We start from the raw sequence: 22,121 nt of genomic DNA on the forward strand, positions 1-22,121 counted from the left end.
CGGCGAGCAGTGACCCTACAAGTGCTGCAGTGCAAGCTCACACCCACGGCACTTGTGTTCTGCTCGGAGGTTTTTCTCCTTTTTTAAAAAAATCAGATTTACTTAAAAATGAAGTCCTGTACATGCATATTGAGTAGAAGAATTAAAGAATTAGTTCATAAGGCAGGTTAATATAGCATTATGTGTTGACCTCAATAATATTTTAAAATAACTTTTCTACCCGATTGCCACAATAACAGGTTGTTTTAAAATTCTTTAATTTCTTTGGAAGAGACTGTTTGACCCATCTCATTTCTAAATAAAATCACAGCAATGCGGTTTTATCTTGTAGATCTTGAATGGTATATTTGAGTTCCCTCAAATTGCTGTGTAAATATATTTGAGATAATACTTTAAGATGTGGCATAAATGTCCATTATAGGAATTTTATTTTTTAGATTTTTTTCATGTGATATAAAAAATGGTCATATTAAGGTGGGGAAATATTCACTTAAGTTGGGAAAGTTTTAGAAACAATTTACTTCTTTGGCCTTGAATTTTAGAGTGCTCTGAAATGAGTTTAAGGTCATGCAAGAATCTCTCTGACATTTTGTGACATACCAAAGCACTACTGTCATTGTTTCAAAATCCACCTGAAGGGCTATGACACATCCATCATCATTCGCTCTCACTTGCTTTGAAAGGAGTGTACCTGATTGAAAATTCATAGAATCCAGCTAGATTTATTCCTAATATTTGAGCTAAAATCTTTTGTTAAAGCACATTCTTAATGTTCCATAGATTGCCACAAACAATACTCTTTTTAGCTATTTGTCCTTAAACCATTCCTTCCAATGCAGAAATTCATTTATGTGACTCTTTCCACTTCGTTTGTTGATTAGTAAAATTCCCTACATTAAAATCTGCCTAATGTTTTATAGTTTTTCCTCGCTGACTTTCATCTATTAATGTCCTTGCTTTTTAGAGCAAACCCTTTGAGTGCGTTTGACCCTGAGCTATTGTCGTCAGAAGTAGGAAAAGAAAGTTTCTGCATTACTCACCAGAAAAGTCAAGGTCAAACGACAGAAAGAGATTTTGCATTATCCAGAGATAAATTTATGAAGGGATCAAGGGAGTTGGCAGTCGCCACATACCTCCAGCTTGAAATGTCACATAGTTGGCAGCCTTGGAAGAACTGCTGGGCCCCTCCAGAGTTGATTATAATGTTATTGACCCAAGAAAAATGACAGTGACTTCTGAGTGGTTTTCTGGTCCTTCTCCCGCTGTCCTCAGGGTTTCTCCACAGCACTGTCATCTGTCTTCCTTGTGACTAGGGGGCCTGTGGGATTAGGGTGGCAAGGAATTAGAGGTGACCTCTGAAGCCATGTGCAAGATACAGCTGACTGGTTTCTTCAGGGACAGAAGTCCCTACAACCTTGGGACCAGACTGTGTGCAAATTACTAACCAGCCCCAAAGGCCAGCACAGGCTGGTGTGTTCAGACCCATGGGCTTCTGGCTCTCAGCGTCCAGGCCTGTCCTTTCTCTGAGGCTCCAGGCTGATTTTAGCCGAACAGGCTAGGTTAGACCTGTTCCGCAATCCTCTCTCCTGCATCCCCGAGATGAGATGGGAAGTGGCCTGGGGTGGGTCGAACCAAGCTGGAGTAAATACTGTGATCTCATTCCTTGGGCACACGCGCCCCACAGGCTGCTCAGCTATTTCTCTTGGGACTCACGTCACAAAGGTTTATGTGCCTGTGACGTGAAAGGGGGAGTGTTTGTACCAGGATCTTACATCCACACCATTATTCTGGATCAGAACATTGCAAAATCTACTGCGTTAGATTCCTTTTTGAGGCCAAAAATAATTCCAGCCGGGCTGAGGTCAGAGTGTAGAGTCTGTGGACCCACCTTTATTCTGGCACAATCGGTGCATATTGCGTTTCCTCAACAGCATTCCATTCCCCTTCATAATTCAATAGCAAACTCAACCGTGACTAAATGTTAACTTAACCATAACTAAATGTGAAGTGTGGAAAGATGTTCGGAGTCATGCCTTTTGCAATGCCATTAGTCGAGTTTGTTTCTTTCCTGCCTGACATTCCTGTTCTCCTTCTGTGTCTTCACGCAGGTCCCTGGCAGCTGACATGGAGAGCTTAGGCTAGGACATACCAAGACATTCCTGGTGTTCTGAATGTGTATCTCCCCCAAAGTCTGGACTCTCAGCTGGAACTGGGTGGACCAGTATTCCCTGAACCAGGGCTCTTGCCGATGGTTCTCTCCTCATCTCAGTTTACTGCTGGTTTTCCCTTTCTCGCTATTCTGTCTCTCTCCAGACCCTACTCGATTGTCTTTCCTACAGACAGACCTTAGCAAGATGGGCCAGCACTCGGGACTTGCGCGTTGCACCCTGCAGTCCCAAGCCTGAGTCTATTGCACCCCATCTTTAAGGCATCATCCCCCAAACAGATGCCAAAAGGCATCAGCTTCTGAAAACCCAATTTTTTTTCTGCATGACTAGCTTGTAAGAAGGAATCTGTGGAGAGAATTTCCAAGAATTTTCCATTTTTTCAAAAAATGTATGTGACTTATTTTGGGCTTTGAACCGAGAGCAAACTCGGTGGTATATAGCTCTGTTTCCATGCACACATCGGTGGAATCTGCAGAGATCGCTGCAACATTCCCTTTCCTGTCTGGGCTGTTTATATAATTGTATATAAATGTAGCAATAAATATATTCTAACATCAGTCTGAGATCTGCTTTCCACTTGATTCTGCACCCTGGTGGTAGGCAGCGAATAACAATTCTCAAGGAATTGCCCTACTGACCTGTGGGGCTCGCCTGCCCCATCTCAGGTTCTAATCTTCTCTGATTTCACAAAGCTCCACTCTGGAGTTGGCCAGGGTTTGGAGAAAGAGGGTTGAGGAGAGTACAGTGGCAGAGCTGGGATGTGAAATAGCATTATCAATTCATGAGATGGCACTAGTTCTGGCACTTGGAGGTGGTTTGAATGTCCAAGGACTGAAGCTTAGAGGATTAGGTGACAGTTTGCGACGCAAATCAGCTATTTTAATATCAGTCTTACATCCTTCAAGTATGTATTGTGCTGCAATTATGTCAGAGGTGCTTGCTGGGCACAAAGGTATACGTAAACGATTTTCAGGAAAACCACACGAAATATGCCAGCATGACATAGAATTTTCCACCTGTCACAGAAGTTTTTCAAGAGTACTAAGTAAGTCTATTTGTTGTAGAGACAGCCTCCTCCTATGGGGGACACATAAGCAAATAATCTGTTATTGGGCAGATATAACAGTGTCTAATGTCAAGGAATATTTATTCTCAAATTAGCTGCTCATAATTTATGTGAAATCGTTTGGTTAACAGGCACTTTTATAACTTAGAAGATAACCATGTACTTTGCTGTGCTTTTTGATCAAATTGCTGTTTCTCAGGCCTCTCCTTGATTATGAATGACAGTTGGTATAAAATCTTTCAGTCCGAAGACCTGGGAATGCAATGGAGCCAGAAGCCGGAATATCTTGTGACAGGGATTTTGCAGAGGACATTATCTTGTTGAACCCTTTGAACCACTGAGCAGATGACTCTCTGAATGATTGTGCCACATCTGTTTTACTTTCACCTTTCAGTAGATCCATCAGAGGACACGAGGCTCCAGGTCAACAGATAAGGCAGGGTGTGGCCGCTGCCTTCCGCGGCAAACTCGCACGCGGTACCACTGGGCAGCCCTTTTCTGCACAGAGCTATTTTGGCCAGGACTGATGATACAAAGGGAAATTATTAGGAAAGATATGGGACAATTTATCAGTTGCTTGTGTTTATGGTGCAATTAAGAGATAATCCCAATTAGAGATAATGCTTTATAATCAAAAGATCATTTTAGTTTATGGATCTGCGGAGGACTGAGGATTTTCAGCCCGTGGGCATTAAAACCTGGGCAGGGGTTGCAGCTCTGCCCCTGATTAGTGGTTGGATCTTAGACAAGTCATTGCCACTCTCAGGGCCTCTAATTCCTCTGCTGTAAAATGAGGTGTTTGGACTAAATGATTTCTAAGGTCCTTTCTGTTCTTAGAGTCTCTCCTCCTGTGGGAAAGGGAAGGGAGCGGCATACTTTTATGCTGAAGAGGAAAGGTCATTAGATGGCAAGAATGGGCCATCAAGAGACAGAAGAAAGTTACGGAGATTGCTTATACCCAAACACTAACAAATGCATTGCTAACATAATGACAGGTCGAAGCACCACCTAGTTACACACCTTCTAAAGAAACAGAACATACTCAGCTCTCACTGCTCACATCCTGTTGGCCGGATTTCTTCTCGGGCTGTGTTCTGCACAGGGCGGAAAGACGGCGGTGTACGCTTGTCATGGGGCCTGACAGGTGGGAAGGTGGAGCTTCAGAACAAGAAGCCACTTTTCTTCACTCACGGACTGCCCACACCCTCCAGCCTGGGCTGTGCCCCACGGAGAGTGCCCCCGGGCTCTTGTAACTGTCGGACCTCAGTCCTGGTCAAGTTCTACCTCCAACTGTGCGAGAGCAAAGCTGACAGCTGTAGCAACTCGAAGGAGAGGCCAGCTAGTCCCTCATCATTCACATCCACACCTCGGGAACACGTTAGTGGGGAGCTTTCTCTCTCCCAGCACAGGCGCAGGGAGATTAGCAGGACACCCCTGTCCTGGCTGCCCACTCCTCATTCCCTTCCGGGGAGGTAGGACGAGTTGCTTGATGGTTGAGTTTGGGGAGGAGCCTGTGTAGCCTGGTCCTGTTCTGGAATATTCGTTTAGGGAGCTGGCTGTCTGCAGGAAGCACACAGCTTCTGCCTGCCACAGTTTACAGAGGCAGGCCTGGGCTCCCCGGGGGTGGGGGGCAGGTCTAATTTGGGGTTCACTGTTAGGAAGCCCAGTTGTCCCGGGCAGAAGCCCACATCAGTGTGGTCTGACAGCCTTCCCTTGCTTGTTCCTTGCTTTATTTCTCCATTGCTTTAGCACGGTGGTTCTCACGCCACCTGCGCCAGGATCATCTGGAGGATGCGTTCAAACCTGCACGCTGGACTCCACTGCCCGCGTTTCTGATTCAGCAGGTCGGGCGCAGGGCGGGGGGGTCCAAGAACCTGCATTTCTGACAAGTTCCCAGATAAGGCTGAGGCTGCCGGGCTGGGGACACTCAGACCTGAGGAGCACGCGGCTGAGAGACGCCATTCTGTTTATCTTTCTCCTCCAACTCCAGAAGAACCAAATGTTCTCAAGGCCGTCTGAGTCAGCCCTTCGCTAACCCGGGGCCGCACACGCTCCCGGGCCAGTGTGAGTAACTCTTACAAATCAATATCCTCCTCTGGCCCACAGCCTGGGGGAGAAGCAAATGGTTGTGGATTACACTCATTGCAGCTCCGTGTGGAACGCAAGATGAGTCAACGCCAGCTGTACGTCAGCCCCGAAAAGGCGATTTTATTAAAAAAAAAAACCAGAGTCAGAGACGTGTGCAGTTCTCCTGCCATCAAACCTTGGAGAGCGCTGCGCACAGATAAGCATGTGGCTGGGCATTTCTAATAATGATGGAGCTGGTGGGTTTTAATAACTTTTCGTTGACATAGAAAGTACAAACACTTGCAGGCCAGGGAACAGCGTGATGAATCGTCACCAACAGAAGGCGCCCGTGGGGTCGGTGGAGAGCAGAACGGAGCGTCCGGCCCTGAAGCCCCTGGGTGCTTTGCTAAGGCGCTAGGCGTGCTCTCAGGGTAGCTCTAACAGGGTAGCTGTATCTTACCTGGTTAGTACTTTATGGAAATGAAGTCATTCAGTATGTGCCCTTTAGTGTCTGCTTTCTTTTACTCAGCAAACTCATGCATTCCCCAAAATGGCTTTCATGCAATCAGCCTTGTTGCTGACCACATCCTACTGCACTCTGGCTGCCTGTTTTCCGAACCTGTCTTCCAACTTCCCCACACAGTGTGGCTGTTCCAGCAGAGCTGGCCCCTCCGGCAGTGTCAGCGGCTGGGCTCCCCCCGCCACCCCCGTGGGAAATGCTTTGGCTCCTCCCCTCTGCCCATTTCCATCAGTCAGAGCAGGCAGAGGCCCCACCCCCGCAATGCCCACACCTGCAAGGCCCATTCCTTGCTGTGTGTGCATTTGGGGGCACCTTGCTCCTCACAGTGCGACGGGACCTGGATTTCCCTGCATCATGAAGAACGCGTGGCCCCTTAGGCACCAGGGAAGGGAGGAGACAGAGGCTGGAGCACCCCACGGGGATTTTCACCACCTCGGTGCGGGAGTGACACTTGTCTCTTCTGCTCATGTTTCAGGGTCAGAACTAGTCACTTGCGCCCTCTTGGCTACAAGGGGGCTGGGAAAGGCAATGGACCCCTCAGAGTTCTGCACTGGAAGAAGAACCTTGCTTCTGTTAGGAAGGCTGGAGAGAGCTGTAGGTGGAGGGTGACATTTATGTGGGGCTAAGGATTTTGTCTTTGCTGGTGAAGCAGAGATCAAGGTTGTCCTGGGTGGAGGAGCCTGCGGGACACAGCCTGGAGGACTGAGAGCGCTTGCCAAGCAGACTTTGAGAAGGGCCGGGGTGTAGAGTCCATGGTGGGTGTGAAGGGTAGATGGTGCACTTGGGATGTCACCGTGATGGGGGAGCTTTGAATATTGCAGGCATTCTGGCCTGATCAGAGGGGTGGTGTGGGGGGGGGCGGGGTCAAAGGCTTCTAAGCACCACGAGGAGGTTAACTCTAGTCCAGCTACAGGCTGGAAGGGCTGGAGGAAGGGAGACATAGGGAGACTGGATAGGAAGTGGTTGCTGTAAACAGAGCTCCTGGGCTGGGCTAAGGCCCAGCCAGAGCAACGAGGAGGAACAAAGGGTGATGAATGTGGGCTCCATCAAGAGCCTGAATGCAGAACTAGGGGGTGGCTGTACCCAGCGGTGAGGGAGAGCGAAGAACTAGGGGCAAAGCGCAGGCATCGGGGAGGGGAATTTCTGCCTTATGGCACCCATTATGTCCCAGGCTCTGGTGCTGGACATTCTACACCAGCATCTTATTTAATTATGTTGACAACCCTGCGAGGTGGGTACAAAGATTCCCTTTCACAACAGAGGAAAGTAGCTGAGCTTCCAGATCAAGGATCTGCTCAAGGTTATACAGAGTGGCAGTGGGGGCACCAGCCTGGCAACTGGGGACTGCCACATCCACACACTTCTTCCCCTGCACCCCACAACCTCACCTTCTCCCGGCAGGACGTAGCGCTGCCAAGCCTTCGCCAGACAGTAGCTGGAGTCTCACCCTTCCTGTCTCGCTGGGTCTATGTGCGCATCTCTCCTGGCCATTAGCTTTTTCTACTTTGCCCCAAGGCATTCTGCTTTACAGCCAATGTCTCTGGAAATACATTTCTTTTATTTGGAGGACAAGCTTAGCCTTGGAAACTCTGGGTCTCTCAGAGGGTCTTTTGGGCACGTGGTATGCTGCGACCCCAGGCAGGTGAGTGTGCAGCAGACTGTGGGAAAGTCTTGCTCATTCCTTCAGGTTAGCAAAGAGGACTCAGAAAGGCAGTCTGGTGATACTGCTACTGGTCAGATGAACTAACAGACCAGCAAGACAGGCCGAGTTAGGACATGTGCCCACCGCCCTCGCCCAAGGAGTCTGAGGAGTGCGAGCTGCTACCTGAGGCTCCTCTAACTTCCTGCTCCGGCCTCCAGAGCCCAGAGTTGCTCAATCTTTGCACTTTTTTTTTTCAACACTATAACTGGGCTAGATTAAAATATTCCCTGTGCCACCTCTGTCACTGCTTGGCATTTCCTGCCACCAATCTGGAAAGTGGTATCAAAAGTCTGTATATTAAGTTCTTGTTAGAGAGACGGAGGGGGAATCTTTCAAAGCCAGTTGCCATCTTCCTCTTTTCCCATCTGCCTACAGCCACTGACAACAGGGTGATCTCAATGTCCTCAGGTGACCTCTGGCTGGGCAGAGGCGGAGGCAGAGTTGAGAATGCTGACTTTCGGGATGACTCAGAGTGGGAGGAGATGATGGGGCCTGGAGGGTGGGGCTAGGAGGGCTCCTGCCTGGTGGGCCCTGGGGTTCGTAGGAGCCGGGCCCTGGTGCAGCCTCACCCGTACCCACCCTTGGCCAGGGGCCTCCTGAGGTCGGTCCCCACTCTCGCCTCTCCCACGGCTCTTCTCCCTGCTTTGCTCACACAGACAATGAAGTTGAGCTTGTACTAGAACATGCATCTTGCTCAGCTCCTCCTTTTATAATGTGCAGCGTCTTAACATGTATGGCATTCACCAAGGCACAATGCACTTTGTCCCCAGCTTGTTAATTTGGCAACATGCATAGCAAACCCATAAATCGCCTCTGGAGTTTACTGAATAGCTTTTCATGTAGTTACCAAATTGTATTTGCCATCTCCCTTAATCTTTTCACATGCATATTTGAAACAATTATTCAAATGAATAATAATTACATCCTTGGAAAGTGGAGAGGGAGAGAGAAAAGCCTTGAAGGCTGATACTGAAAGCCTCGCCCCTGGAGGCCCCCCCACATGGAGCTGTAGGGGGACCCTCTGTGCACTGGGACCCACCCCCCTCAGGCCTCTGGACAAGAGTGGGAAGTGCATTGAAACATGTTATTTCCCATCCTTTCAGGATTCCGTCCCTCACTGAGTTCTCCTGGGGAACCGGGAAGGGAATCTGTTTGGTCACCTAATTAAATTTTCCTATTTCTAATCTCGTGCTGAATTTGTGTAACTGGAAACCATGGGGAGATGCAAATGGCAGTCACTTCAACATAAAAGGTGTTGTGTTTGCAGTGGGCATTGTCAAGAGTCTGAAAGCTAAATGGGCCTTCTCTAAAGACACCCTAGAAAGGCCCTGTGCATGATTGGAAACATTAGAAATAAATGTACTGCCTTTTATTCTCTCCAACTACAAAGAATGCTAAGGAGAGAGGACAGGAGCCCAGACTCTAGAATAACCTCCTGTAGACACAGAACCAAGCAGTCTTGCTTGTCAGAGGGCCCTGGACACTGAGCCCTGGTCAGCCGGCTTGAGTCCTGGGCCAGGGCCATCATCACAAGCCTCAGGACAGGCAGGTCTCTGGGAAACCTTTTCCTCTAGTCCAAGTGACATCTTTGTCTTAACTCTGTATACATGAAAGCAGAATGTTGAAGGTACGTGGGTCTACAGAAGTAGACAAGCTCTAATTTACATGTTTCCTAAAGTCGTAGCATGTTTAAGTATGTGCGGTTCTAGTATCTCTGGCTTTTCATTCCTCAGACCTAAACTTTAGTAGAGTAACTCATACCCAGGATGATCAGGGGTCCATCGCTTGTACTGCCCTGCAGCACAGGAGAGTGGGAAAAAGAATTTTGGAAGCACGTAGAGAGGGATTCAAACCATGGAGTTGCCTTTGAGCAAGTGCTTTAACCTGAGTATTAGTTTTCACATTTCTAAAAGAGGGACAATGCTTGCTTCAGAGATTTAATTTAACCTATGTAAATACATAGTAATGGACCCTCAAATGTGCGTAGTCTCCCTGGCAGCCCTCCCTCCAACTTTGAGAGCAGCAGTTATAAACTAGGAGGAAATGCTTAAGGAGAAAAGCAACAACCCAGTGTCATCTGACACCTCTCCAGAAATGTGCATCTACCTGAGGCCACAGAGTGCCTATTGTTCTGTCCAGAGGGCTCCCGAGATTCTTACAGTAAGAGAGGGACCTCCCCTTTCACTTAGGTGGGGTGTGTGTGTATGTGCAGGGTGGGGAGAAGGGGTGCGGACAAGTTTGCCGAGTGTCACCTTCAAGAGTGAAAGTGGCGTTCAGAGATGTTAGTAATGCAGTCCGGAACGTACTTAGGCATTCTAGAATCTGTAATCACTATTTGTTATTCCACTTAGTTCCCTATTATGACACATAGAAAAAAAACCTGAAACCACGAAGAGCAAGTGATGGGGGTAGCAAGGAAATGGGTTCCAAGGACTCTTTGATGGTTAAAATGTCCCTCCTGAAACAGACCTCACCATTGACTATATCAAATTACATCAATTGTTACAATTCAAACTCTTCCACAGCATAAGTGTATAGATAGGAAAGGCTCTGATGAGAACATCTGAAAATTGTTACGCACTTAAATTCCCCAGTGGTTATTTACACAACAATGGCTGTCACTTGCTGAACACACTCTACGGATTGGCTCGTTCAAAGGGTTTTACTTGTTTCAACTCATTTAGTCTTAACAACCCTAGGAAATGGGGCAATTACTGCCGTTTTAGTAATTTGCCAATCTGCTACATCCAGGATATGTGGAGCTGGAGTTTTCACTCTTAACCCAAGGGTGATGACTGTACCTATAGAGGAATACATTTTTTAAAAGGTTATCTTTAAAATCTCAAAAAAGGAAACTTTTAAAATGTTTTTTAAAAAATTAAAAAAATCCTTTTAAACCTTTAAAAAGAAAAGTGAAAACCATGAACTCTAAAATGGCAGCAGAGGCTGAGGTACAAACGCTAACAAGTACATGCAGTCCACTAACGAGAGGCATTGTCGTTTTGACCAGTTCACCATTACAGTTGCTTTTTACAACTCTTCCCTTCCCAAACATTACTTAATTCATCACTGTGTATTAACCGTTTCTTTTTGGCCAATGGTGTTGGGTGGAGGAGAAACGAGGCCCTAGCTTCAGTTACCATGGCGGCCTAACCTCTCCGGGGCTCTCAGCACTGCCTGCAGAAGCTCCTGGGCAGCCCCTTCCTCCTCCTGCCGAGTCCTCTGCCAGCAACGCAATGCCAATAATCAAATCTGCTGACAGGCCAGAACAGTCTAAATCCCAGTTAAACAGCTTAAGATAATTAAGTGGAAAAAAAAAAAAAGAATACCTGACAATGGTGAATAGCAGTTTTAGGGAAAAATAAGAAGAAAAGCAAAGGTCTAAAAAGCAATGTAGGAGGAAAAGCTGCTCTCTGAAATAAAGTGGCTTGTTATACTCTGACACAGAACATGAATACGCTAAATCATGAAGACCATGAGAACATTTCAATACTGTGACCGCATCTGAAATGGAGTATTTCTGCTGACAGGAAATTATGAGAACAATTGGGTCAGGAAGACACTGCTTTCTAGAACAGAAGGGACAAAGCAAAGATTCCTGTTTTACTGCAGCAAGAATGGGGTGTATGTAGCATTGTGTTTATTTGCATCTGTCCTTGAATTAGACTCATGCCCACCATCACCATCACTGTCGTACTTGGTGACAATAAGCCTGTGAGATGGTCACTCACACCATTTCACAACTACATTTGAAAAAGACTCTGAAAGATTTGCCCAGATTCTACATATTGTGTGTCATATACATGTGTACACAGTTACCACAGTAATAGGTGCAGGACTGGGATTCAAACACAACCCTTGAGTACCTGACAGCTGTCTGCAATCTCTTCCAATCTGGGCAGGTATTTCTCAGAAGCAGAACACTTCCCCACAGTGATCCAAGTTTTTAGCCTCAATTATCAAAGGGGTAAAAATTTCCATTTCTGTTCATTAAGATCTGTTCAATCTATTTAAAAAAAAAAATCCTTATTCCCATTGACTATGTTGCCCTGTAGATTCCAGCCTGACTACAAGAAGGTGAACTTTGAAGGGCGATGTGCCAATCCTCTTTCTCTGTACCCCAGCACCTGTCGGGGTGTCACTCTCATCAGTGCTCAGAGTTAGGGCACAATCCTAGTACATACCATCCCACCAAGACGAGCCTTTTCAACACTTTTAAATCATCGGGCAGCCCTCATAATCAAGAAAGAGGACACCCATGCCATCTAGCACTTTTTATCAACTCACTGGATGAGGTTCCTGTCAACCATCGCTGTGTCTTAGCGAGACACCTGCTGATACTTCAAAACCACCAGAAACAAACACCTTAATGGCTTAATGACAGATTAGGAAAAAACCACTCTCATCATGTCTTAAGTTATGACATGTTGTCTTTGACATTTAATTCAGGCATAAATATGGTTCTCACACATTGACACTGAACATGCGCTTATCCTACCCAGTGCTCCTAATGTTATCAACCACCGAATGCAGGCAACTAGAGAAGGATGATGCCTTTACTTATTTAGCATCTATGCTGCCATATGAGGTCAATTTCTTCATGAAACAAAAACAAACCATCATAAGAAAAAAGAATTTTTTAATTTTTTTTTCTCAGTGGCAGAATCACATAGCTGCTTTGATATGGATTTCCAGTAGGTCTAAAATACTGCTTTTAGAATTATAAAAATTCCATTACAGAAATGCACAGAACAGACAGAGGATAAATAGAATCACATCAGTTTTTCAGATGGTTAGTCTAAACGTATTCTTTGCCTTACTTTTCCTGTAAGAAAAGTTTGCAGGATCAAATCAGAAATTCTACTATCACCATATAATTATGGCTTGGGAGAAAAAAATAAAATCAATAATCTGGCATACTTGCAATGAAGTGCTATGTCTCTGCAGAAGTTTGCATGTTTGTGGACATTTCATATTAGATAGGAAATATATAATTTTAAAAAATGGAAGGAAACCTGAAACATATTCTTTATAAAAACAAACCATTGCTCTTTAATGTCTTTTTCCCTTGGGACATACCTGCTTTAGGAAAGGTGGCAAAAGCTTTTAATGGACAACATTTTGTTATTCACCTGAAATAGTTAGACAGAAAATTGGCAAATTTGGTACATGGTTTAAGGAGTGAAACTTTACAGATTTCATAAAACTAAATGGAAACATGCACAGATATTTCCTACTGCCAAATGGTCAAAACCTTAAATTGTTTTTAAATCTGAAAGACTAAGGATTTTAGGGAAAAAGCCACTTCTAATACATAACGGTATTACTGTAACAGGAGTAATTAACAAGATAACAGAAAGCATTAAAGAAAAAATTAATATTTAAAACCATAAGCATTGTTTAAAACTAGAGTTGTATTCCAATTTTAAAAGACAGTATAATACTTAAGTGGATAGTGAGGTTCACAACTATTTAATGTTCTTATGAAAGTGACGTTATTGACGTAATACCATGTATAAACCGCCATGAATAAACATGCTCAGCCGTGTGTACTTCTAATGAATTCAAAATTACACATGATCATATTAAGATTATCATTCACCACGGACAGTTCCAAGGCATCTAAAAAATCTATACTAAAGATCTGGACAGAGAAAGCAGGGATACACTTTGTTTCTTATAAAGAGTCACAATGTAACACATACACTTACATTATAGTTACAATTATACTAGTCACAATTTTTAATCTTACAGAATAAAGCTATAGTATGTGAAATTACAATATATTTATCCTTCTTTAAAACCATTTTTTAAGAGGGCAGATCTATCATTTATTAGAAGCCAAACCAACAGAAAAATGTAACTGATAAATGCAGTCTTTAAAATTTTTGTACTTAACAACATGCCAATTTTCAAAATACAACAGATTTTTTGGTTCATGAGGCCATGAAAAAGCAAAAGGTCAGTAAGGGATTCCCATTTATCAATAGAAATGAAAAGTTCATGAAAATATTTCAGTATTTATTAAAACATCTTTTTACAGAATGATTTTTTTTTGGGTGGTCAAACATAAGAAATATCTCTAATGAGTGTCACCAGGTAAACAGGCATAAATGAATTAAGATGCTTTAGTATGACCGTCTCACAATCCTCTTTTGAAGGATATCAATAACTATTAAATTTTCTTTGAATGTCAACTGAAATAGTTATTATTTCTTCTATTAACATACAGCAAGATTTACTACTTAAAATGCCCATTTTCCAATCTCTAGGGCAGGGATCAGAAAACCATGGCCCACAGGCCAAATCTGGCCCACTGTCTGTTTCTGTAAATAAAGTTTTACTGGATCACAGCCATATTGGTTCATTTACATATTATCTGTGGCTGCTTTTATGCTACAGAGGCAGAGGTAAGTGGTTTTTAAGACCACATGATTCTCAAAGCCTGAATTATGTACTCTCTGATCCTTCACAGAAAAAGTCTGTCAATCCCCACCCTAGGGGATTGTCCTAAATGGATCTATAATAATGTGTGTTTTGTTTCTTTTATTAACACTCTGCTTTCTGTTATTCTCATGAATGTGTGAAATACATTTTTTTAATACTCCATTTTATTTGTTGGTGTATAACTTGGAAACTTAACATTTTGGCTGAGTTTTTATCTTTAATATACTTGGAACAGAAGCGTTATCTGTAGCCATAACCTGTTTGATTTGGGGTCACTCAGGAATTCTCCAGGAGTTAGACAATAATAAAATGGATCAGCCAAACCTCAAAAGAATGGCCATAAAACTGTACATCTTATTTTGAATAAGGTAGTTAGATAGAAAAAAGGATAATGAAAACCAAATATACTTTAGAGTAAATACCATTAAATCAGAGGGGAAACAGTTTGTTTTCAAAACACACACACACACAAACACACACACACACACACACACACACACACACACACACCACCCCATCCTCCCACCTGTCATGAACAGCTATAACATAAAGTATATTTGTTTTATAAATATATTACTGTCTATATACATATAGATACATCCATAAAAGACATGTTAAATAATTATTTTTATAATCAATACTACCTTAAGTTTTTTGTGTATTTTAAAATTACACATTCTATTAAAATTATCAAAATAATTCTTTAAAAATACCAAGAATAAAACCAGTGAAGGATTGCTTTCCATTCAAGTAGTTCTAAATATTATTGGCCATCCAGGCCCCCGACTTGGTCATCTACAACTCAAAGAAACATAGTTCAATCAGGGAAAAGTTAGCCATCAAAATCACCCCCTCCCCCATTTTTAATACCTCATAACAAATATGCACATGTGTGTGTGTATATATATATATATATATATATATATATATAAAATACTCTTTTTAGTTATATTACATATTCTCATAAATGAATTTTCATAAAAACACAAAGTTCAAGTTTCCACCAGTATCAAATATTTTATACTGGTGTGTGTTTCTTCCAAATGTTTAGGTCAATGACAAACTCTATCAGGATAAAGAGATCATAAAAACGAGACTGAAAACAGCTGGATCACATGCAATAAAGGAAGAAATGCTAAGGGCCAGGATTTGGCCAGTTGGGTACTATTCCCTCTGGACTAAGACACAGAGACAACAGACTGGCTAATTACTGTGTAAAAGTACAGTCAACTGTCAATTATTCAGGGGCAAAATATTACAGTCTGAATCCTTTTTTGTCTATCAGTTGACCACATCTGGCAATTTCACTTATTAACACACCTCTTTTTGGCTATTTATTAGCAAGTCTGGTAAAAGATTCTGATTAGGGAGACATTTTTGGCTAAAATCAAGGTTTGTTATGGGTTATGGATTTAATTTAATGCTGGATTCCTTTTATTTATTGCTTTAGATAAATACGAATTTGCTGTACAAATGCTGAATTTGTCTGCCAATTATCTCATTCTTAAGCTCTGGAAGCAACATCGGTGCTTCAAAACAAAGGGGACAAATTGTCCTCTTGACATAAGAAAACTCTTATTTTTTAAAAACTCATAATTAGTCATACTGAAGGATTTCAGTGTGGGTAGTTCAGAGCTATTCACTTCAGGATAGGTGGCAGCTGGCTACACTATTTTCCCATAGTTTAAAATCCATAAAAAAATGACAAATAATCAGCTAAAAACACTAGAAGGTCAAATTAAAAGTGTCATATACATTTCACCTAAGATTTCATTTAAATAAATTTAGTAAAGTTTGGCAGACCTTCAAATACTTAAAATGCTAAAGTGAAGAAAATGGAAGCAAAACCTACATGTATAATTTAAAAGTGATTTCATACTAAAAAAGTCTTAGAACATAACTAAAGTAAGAGGTATTACACATTTGTAATCTTATTTTTGGCACTGGGTTAGCCTCTACATTTAAACTTGTTCTATAAATAGTGACCAACAAAATCAAGGAGAACAATTTCACAAGTGAGTAGGGTTGCTCTCAGGCACCACTCAGAATGGTTTGTGAGGCATCATCTGTAATATTTCTGGGTGCAGATGAGTACCACAGTCATTTCAAACACAACAGCAATAATTGTGTAGAACACCACTCTCCTGAATTAAGTTTGCTGAACACGGTTCAGATTATTGGATATGTCAATATGCACAATGCCTTTTAGAAGCATTTACTGTATACCCAAATCCTACTTCATGCAACACACAGTGTCACACAAGTAGTGAAAATGTTATCCTAGTCAAAGGTGCTTGGACATTATTTTCAGGCAGCATTTTACCTTTATTTTAAGTTAAGTTCACACTAGATAAGTTTTAGGAGAAAGAAAATGCCAATAAACTTATTTAATATGTTTTAATATATTATATAAAACTAAGACAGACACTTTTATTTGCCTAAATTGTTACTTTTATTTTCTAACCTATTCTAGACCTCAATTTTACTTTAAAAATCTGTATTTAAATAAGGGATAAAATGTTGCCCAAAAGTCTAATCAGAGTTACACACTTGTGTTTTAACTAGATCTACAAATCAAAATAGTTCTTATAGTTAAAAAGATACAATTTGTATCAACAGTAAAAGGTACTTTCTGGTTTTTCAGGGCTTTACTTCAAACTGTAGCATGTAGAATAATCAGAATAACCAGGGCATCTAGGCAGACTACAGAAACAGATCTGAATGTGTCCATTACACTGAGTAAAACCCAAAATCTGGAGGCAACAGTCAAGTTCTGTCAATCACACAAGTGTCTGCCACTGACTGCAAAATCTGTCTTCTAATCTGCAGAAATGTATTTGTAGCTAGCAAAACCCATGACTTTGAAACCAGAAATATCCCTTACTAATACTAGAACAGACTTTAGTCTGTATCTAAAACTACACTATTTGTGGCAAGAATCTGGCCTTAATAATATAACAGGCCCCCCCCCAAAAAAAAACTACCTTCAGGAAAATGGAAAATATACAATATCTTACAAAAATTTTAAGTTACCACTCACAACTCCTCCATCACCATTTTTATAGTGCAGTATCAATAAATGTTGCATATGCTCAACACAAAACCATCTCAGGCCAGCCTTGATAAACAGCAGGAAAGCTATAAGAGTCTATTAAATATAAAAGTTGCATTGAGAATAATTAGATTCATTAAAATCAGGCAAGTACTGTGAAAGGGTTATTTTATCCAGTATTGTGCCCCAAAACAAAAAGACAGATATATTAAAAATACAGGTTAATGGAAATCTAGGAATTCAATTCCATTTTTGCTGTCTAGAAGCACATCATAGCTGGATAACAAAACTGCAAACTGTAGTAGTTACGGCTTTTGCCTTATACATAAAAAAAAAAAAATGGAAACAATTTTTCCATTGATTGCATCTGCTTTCTTTTATATCGACCATATTAAATTAACTAATTTCTTAACAGAAAAAAATCCAAACAAAAATAACACAATGAAAAGTGCCATACTGCAAATCATTCTAATATATACCGTTACCCATTTCAACATAAACTGGTAACTTACATTTTATTTAAAATATAAAGTCAGTGCTGTAGTATATCTTTGTTTCTATAAATAATGATTATAGCACAAAGAAGCCCACCTTCCCCAAATAAAAATAACTTAAAAAGCTGTAAAAGAGTCTAATTAAGCTTGGCTTGAAAAAATAGTTTGCTAGGTCTAGTCAAATGCTCCACATTTTGAAGGTACTGTAATTGCTTGCAATTGATAGACAAACACCAAGTTAATAAAACATGAAACAAGGATAAAAAGTGCTGCATATAAACCCCTGATGCACCAAAGATTATTATCAAAGATCACAGATACATCTATTAAATCAAACTGGAAAAATTTCCAGCCAAGGATATAGCTTTAAAAAGGAAATGTTAAAAAAAAGTTTAAATGTAAAGCAATCTCGTGATACTTCCACCATGTGGGGCTATACATACAGATTCCATGATACAGTATTTCACATAAATGGATACTATATAACCTCCTTGCTGAGAAGGAGATCACATGTGCTATTGTAGCAAACCTCCCTCAGCATTTGAGCTGAACAAAAAACTACTAAACACCACAAAGATGCATCATCTTTCAATAACCCAGCTGTGATTTCTCCACTAAAATGGCTGCAGCGAGCTGCTGGGCGTCCGTCATGTGAGGATTCCTTTTCATGACAATTCTCACAAGGTCAGGTGGGAAGATGTTGCACAGGTTGATGTAAATCTTTTCTCGGTTATCTTGGTACCTTGGAGGATCCTGCGGCAGCCCACAGTACGGTACCCGCCAAGTCGGCTCCTGCTGTTCAGGTAGGCTCTGGAAGGTGAACTGCTCGTAACACGGCTGTGTGGAGTTATCGGGCAAGGAGTAAGTCTGCCGATACCCATACGCATCCATCCCGTAACTTGGCCTGTCCCAGCTTCCCATCCCTTCCTGGCGGGAATAAAGCTTCCTCTGTCTTGAAGGAGAACTGTCGTAGAGGCGAGAATCAGAAATGCTATCTATTCTGGTGGCCACTAGGGACCTGCCTAGGTGTGGTGCCTTAGAGTGTGCCGAACTCGGGGGAGAGGGGTAATCACCGGGACAGCTGGACCGGGCGCCCACAGCGGGGTGCTGCAGATGCATCGCCAAGTGCGGAAGAGGAGGCTTGTGATGGAACTTTGGTTCTTCGTGACTGTAACTTTGCACTCTGGTTAAGGGGTCGTGGAAATTCTGCAGGAAAGGTTGGGAATTAAGGCGGCTGTGAGGGTGCATGTGTTGACACTTCAGATTCTCTTCTAGCTGCGGGTCGGGAGAGCTGACATACGACCGGTCATTGTACCCCACATAGGAGTCGCTGCTCCCGCAGCTCATGCTCCCTTCACTGCTGCAGTCAGAAGCTACAGAACTTATTCTATAATCTGTGTCTAATGAGAAACGCCTTTCAGGACTTCGTGGGCCTGAGATACTCAGATTTGAATATGCATTCAACATGGAATAATATCCAATGTCAACAGGGGAGTCGCATTTTGGATACTGTTCATAAGGCATTGGCGTTCCATGATTTTTGGTTGCCATCATCATTGGAGGATATTGTCCCTGTGGTCTTTGATCCTGAGGTGGGAAATGAACTCCAGATGGAAGGCCATTGCTTAGAGATGTAGAGCTTTGGGGTTTTGCAGTAGAAGTAGCCGGTATACTAACTAAGGAAGGTACAGACCTGGTTTCCAATTTGTTTTTGGTGGGAAGCTTTTCTTCTAGGTCTTGGTAGACTTGAGTCCTTATGCTTGGATCTGATTGCCTCTTTGGAGCACCTCGTTTCACATCAGAAGTGCTATCAGCCTTAGAGCTACAAGGAACACTGTTGCTTTTCACCAGTCCTCCTTCATTTGCAGTTTTGGCTGCTGTATTTCTAGACATGGCACGAAGTTCATCAGCCACTGACCGCTGAGGCTGACTGCCCCTTTCGGGATGGTAATATTTGCACTTGTGTCCATAGGTACACTTCTTTCCTATGAAAAGTAAAATTAATTAGGTAAAGGAATATACCATCAGATTCTAAAAAAAAAAAAAAAAAAAAAAAAAAAAACATTCAGTTTGGCACTATTCTTGTAACTGGTGAAAGAAAGAAAGGCAGAAATGGGAGATATGCTAGCATTAATCTGTTCTTTACTCTTGAGAAATGTTACTTCTCAGTCTACTTACTTCCTTACTGTCAAGTGCAGCAAGAAAGTCGGCCAAATGATTAATAACCACTGCTAGAGTTTTTGGCTAATACCCCATATTTTCAATTCATACTTGCCTCTTCCCTTCCAGTAGGACTTAATAATCGGGTAGGAAATTTTGTTTTGAAGAGCAACACGTACTGTTGTCATATGATAAAACCATGCTCATCAGATTTATATCTAGATGGAAGAATTCCAAATTCTTCATGTAGAATTAACTGTGTTTTTTGAACTATGTTTTAATCCAGGGAAATGCATTTGTTTTGAACCAAAATAGGTAAAAATAATTCTTTTTCATGGCTCAGACATTTTCTTAAATTTAATTACAAACAAAAAACCACATATCATGCCACTCAAAATTATAAATGTTCATTTTTATTAACAAAAGTTTAATAATATATTGTGTTCTAAAGGCATATACTAAATATTCACAAAGAAAGTTACCATATGGACAAGGCTGCTTTTTGTGTTCAGGAACAATAGGTTTCTTCCTCAGAAAATTATCCAGACTGGGGCCATGTCTGCCAAGAGGGTCGTCAGGAGGCATGAACCTGTCAGAGAGATAATAAAAAATGACACCTAAGCAGGAGGTCAGTCATTTAATTCTAAAAACAGAGTACAAAGATTTATTTACTCTAAGGCAGTTTTTTGAAATTTTAATCCAAGTGTTTTCATTCAACATTTATAGAATAAAAATATCAGTACATGAAGTTCGGTTTCCTTAATAAAAACAAAATTAAACTGTCTGAAGCCGAAGTTGTATTTGTTTTAATTCAAGTTAAGTTTGAGTCTAGCATGTTCTAATTAATTCTTCCTTCCTCTCAGTCTTGGGATTTTTGCAAGGATTTTAGAAAACTATTGCAGTGACATTTTAGGAGAGCTTTATAAACATGGGTCTTGTGAGTAGTGGGAGCACTAGGAGGGAGAGGTGGAGGAATGCTATGGGAAGACAAAGACTTCCCGAACACTCATTGTGCCAGACACTTTACGCACACTATATTTCCTTCTGTCCTAACAATAATCCCATGAAGCATTAGCTCCATTTTACAGATTAATAAACTTTTCTAATTTAGGTTCAGATGCATTCAGCAATTTTTATCTAACATCACAAGTCGCAGTCAAGATTCAATTATGTCTGACTCCAAAGTCTATTCTCTTCCCATTGTACTTATGTGCTTCTCAGCTGAGATAGAAAAAGTCTTAAGGAAGTAAACTTATCATTTAGGATTGACTGTTCAGTGGAGGAAAAAAGAATTTATGGCATGCATAATGAAAAGAAGTTATGACTGAAGAATTCTACTGCTTGTTATATTACTGTTTGAATTTGAAATAAACCCAAGTATTTACCTATAAAACATGAATAATAGAAATAATGTATGAACTCTAACAGGAGTGTCAAGATGGCCGAGTAGTAACATTTTGCAAATACAGTGTTTATTATTATAAAAATATGGCAACATTAACCATTAATAAATAGAAGACAAAGTCACTTAATCTCCCAATCTTAAAACAATTATTTTCTGTGTCTGTGTTGGCTTTAAGTCATTTTCCATATGTACACACCATTTTACATGGCTTTAATCAAACAAAAATATAATTTTATGCTTTGTCTTTTTTTTTTTTTGAGACAGAGTCTCACTCTGTTCCCCGGGCTAGAGTGAGTGCCGTGGCATCAGCCTAGCTCACAGCAACCTCAAACCCCTGGGCTCAAGTGATCCTCCTGCCTCAGCCTCCCGAGTAGCTGGGACTACAGGCATGCACCACCATGCCTGGCTAATTTTTTTTTTATATATATTTTTAGCTGTCCATATAATTTCTTTCTATTTTTAGTAGAGATGGGGTCTCACTCTTGCTCAGGCTGGTCTCGAACTCCTGAGCTTAAACAATCCGCCCGCCTCGGCCTCCCAGAGTGCTAGGATTATAGGCGTGAGCCACCGCGCCCGGCCTATGCTTTGTCTTTTTAACATCAAAATATTTTTCCATATTTAACAGTTTTCATAATAATAATTCTGAACAGTTTAATAATATTCCAATAGGAGATGTAGCACACTTAGATTGATTTCTCTATTGTACATTTAGTTGCCTTTGAATTCTTGCAATTATAAATAATACGGAAATGAACATATCTGGTCTTTCTTTATTCCTCATTATATATTCCAAGAAATAAGATTATTGGGTTGACAGAGTACACGTTTTTGAGGCTTCTGCTAACCTGTGCCAAATTGTTTATCAGTTCAGATGCATCTTTAATAGCATAACACGAAAATGTTTTTGTGAATTAAATGGGTAAGAAAATATATTCATTTTAGATTTAGTTTGCATTTTTGATTAGCAACAGGTGAACTTTTCCTACATATTTATAAATGACTTTACTTCTCATGAGACATGCTTGCTCATGTCATTTGTT

At 41.5% G+C, this 22,121-nt stretch overlaps 2 protein-coding genes across 3 annotated transcripts in view; one reads left to right on the forward strand and one right to left on the reverse strand.

Moving 5' to 3' along the window:
* RDX (radixin) overlaps positions 1–2,725 on the forward strand; it is a 73,940-nt gene extending 71,215 nt beyond the window's left edge. Inside the window, exon 16 of the mRNA XM_045556648.1 lies at positions 2,109–2,725. The gene's annotated coding sequence lies outside the window, so the exon portion shown is untranslated. The remainder of the gene's footprint in view (positions 1–2,108) is intronic.
* Positions 2,726–12,145: 9,420 nt separating this feature from the next.
* ZC3H12C (zinc finger CCCH-type containing 12C) overlaps positions 12,146–22,121 on the reverse strand; it is a 74,477-nt gene continuing 64,501 nt past the window's right edge. For both annotated transcript variants that reach the window (XM_045556650.1, XM_045556651.1), the window contains exons 5-6: positions 20,159–20,265; positions 12,146–19,501 (exon numbers count right to left, since the gene is read on the reverse strand). In XM_045556650.1, coding sequence (XP_045412606.1) covers positions 18,105–19,501; positions 20,159–20,265 — 1,504 coding nt within the window. In that variant the 3' untranslated portion in view covers positions 12,146–18,104. The remainder of the gene's footprint in view (positions 19,502–20,158; positions 20,266–22,121) is intronic.

The sequence above is a fragment of the Lemur catta genome, chromosome 7 (assembly GCF_020740605.2).
Source record: "Lemur catta isolate mLemCat1 chromosome 7, mLemCat1.pri, whole genome shotgun sequence".
In the NCBI taxonomy this organism is placed as follows: Eukaryota; Metazoa; Chordata; class Mammalia; order Primates; family Lemuridae; genus Lemur; species Lemur catta.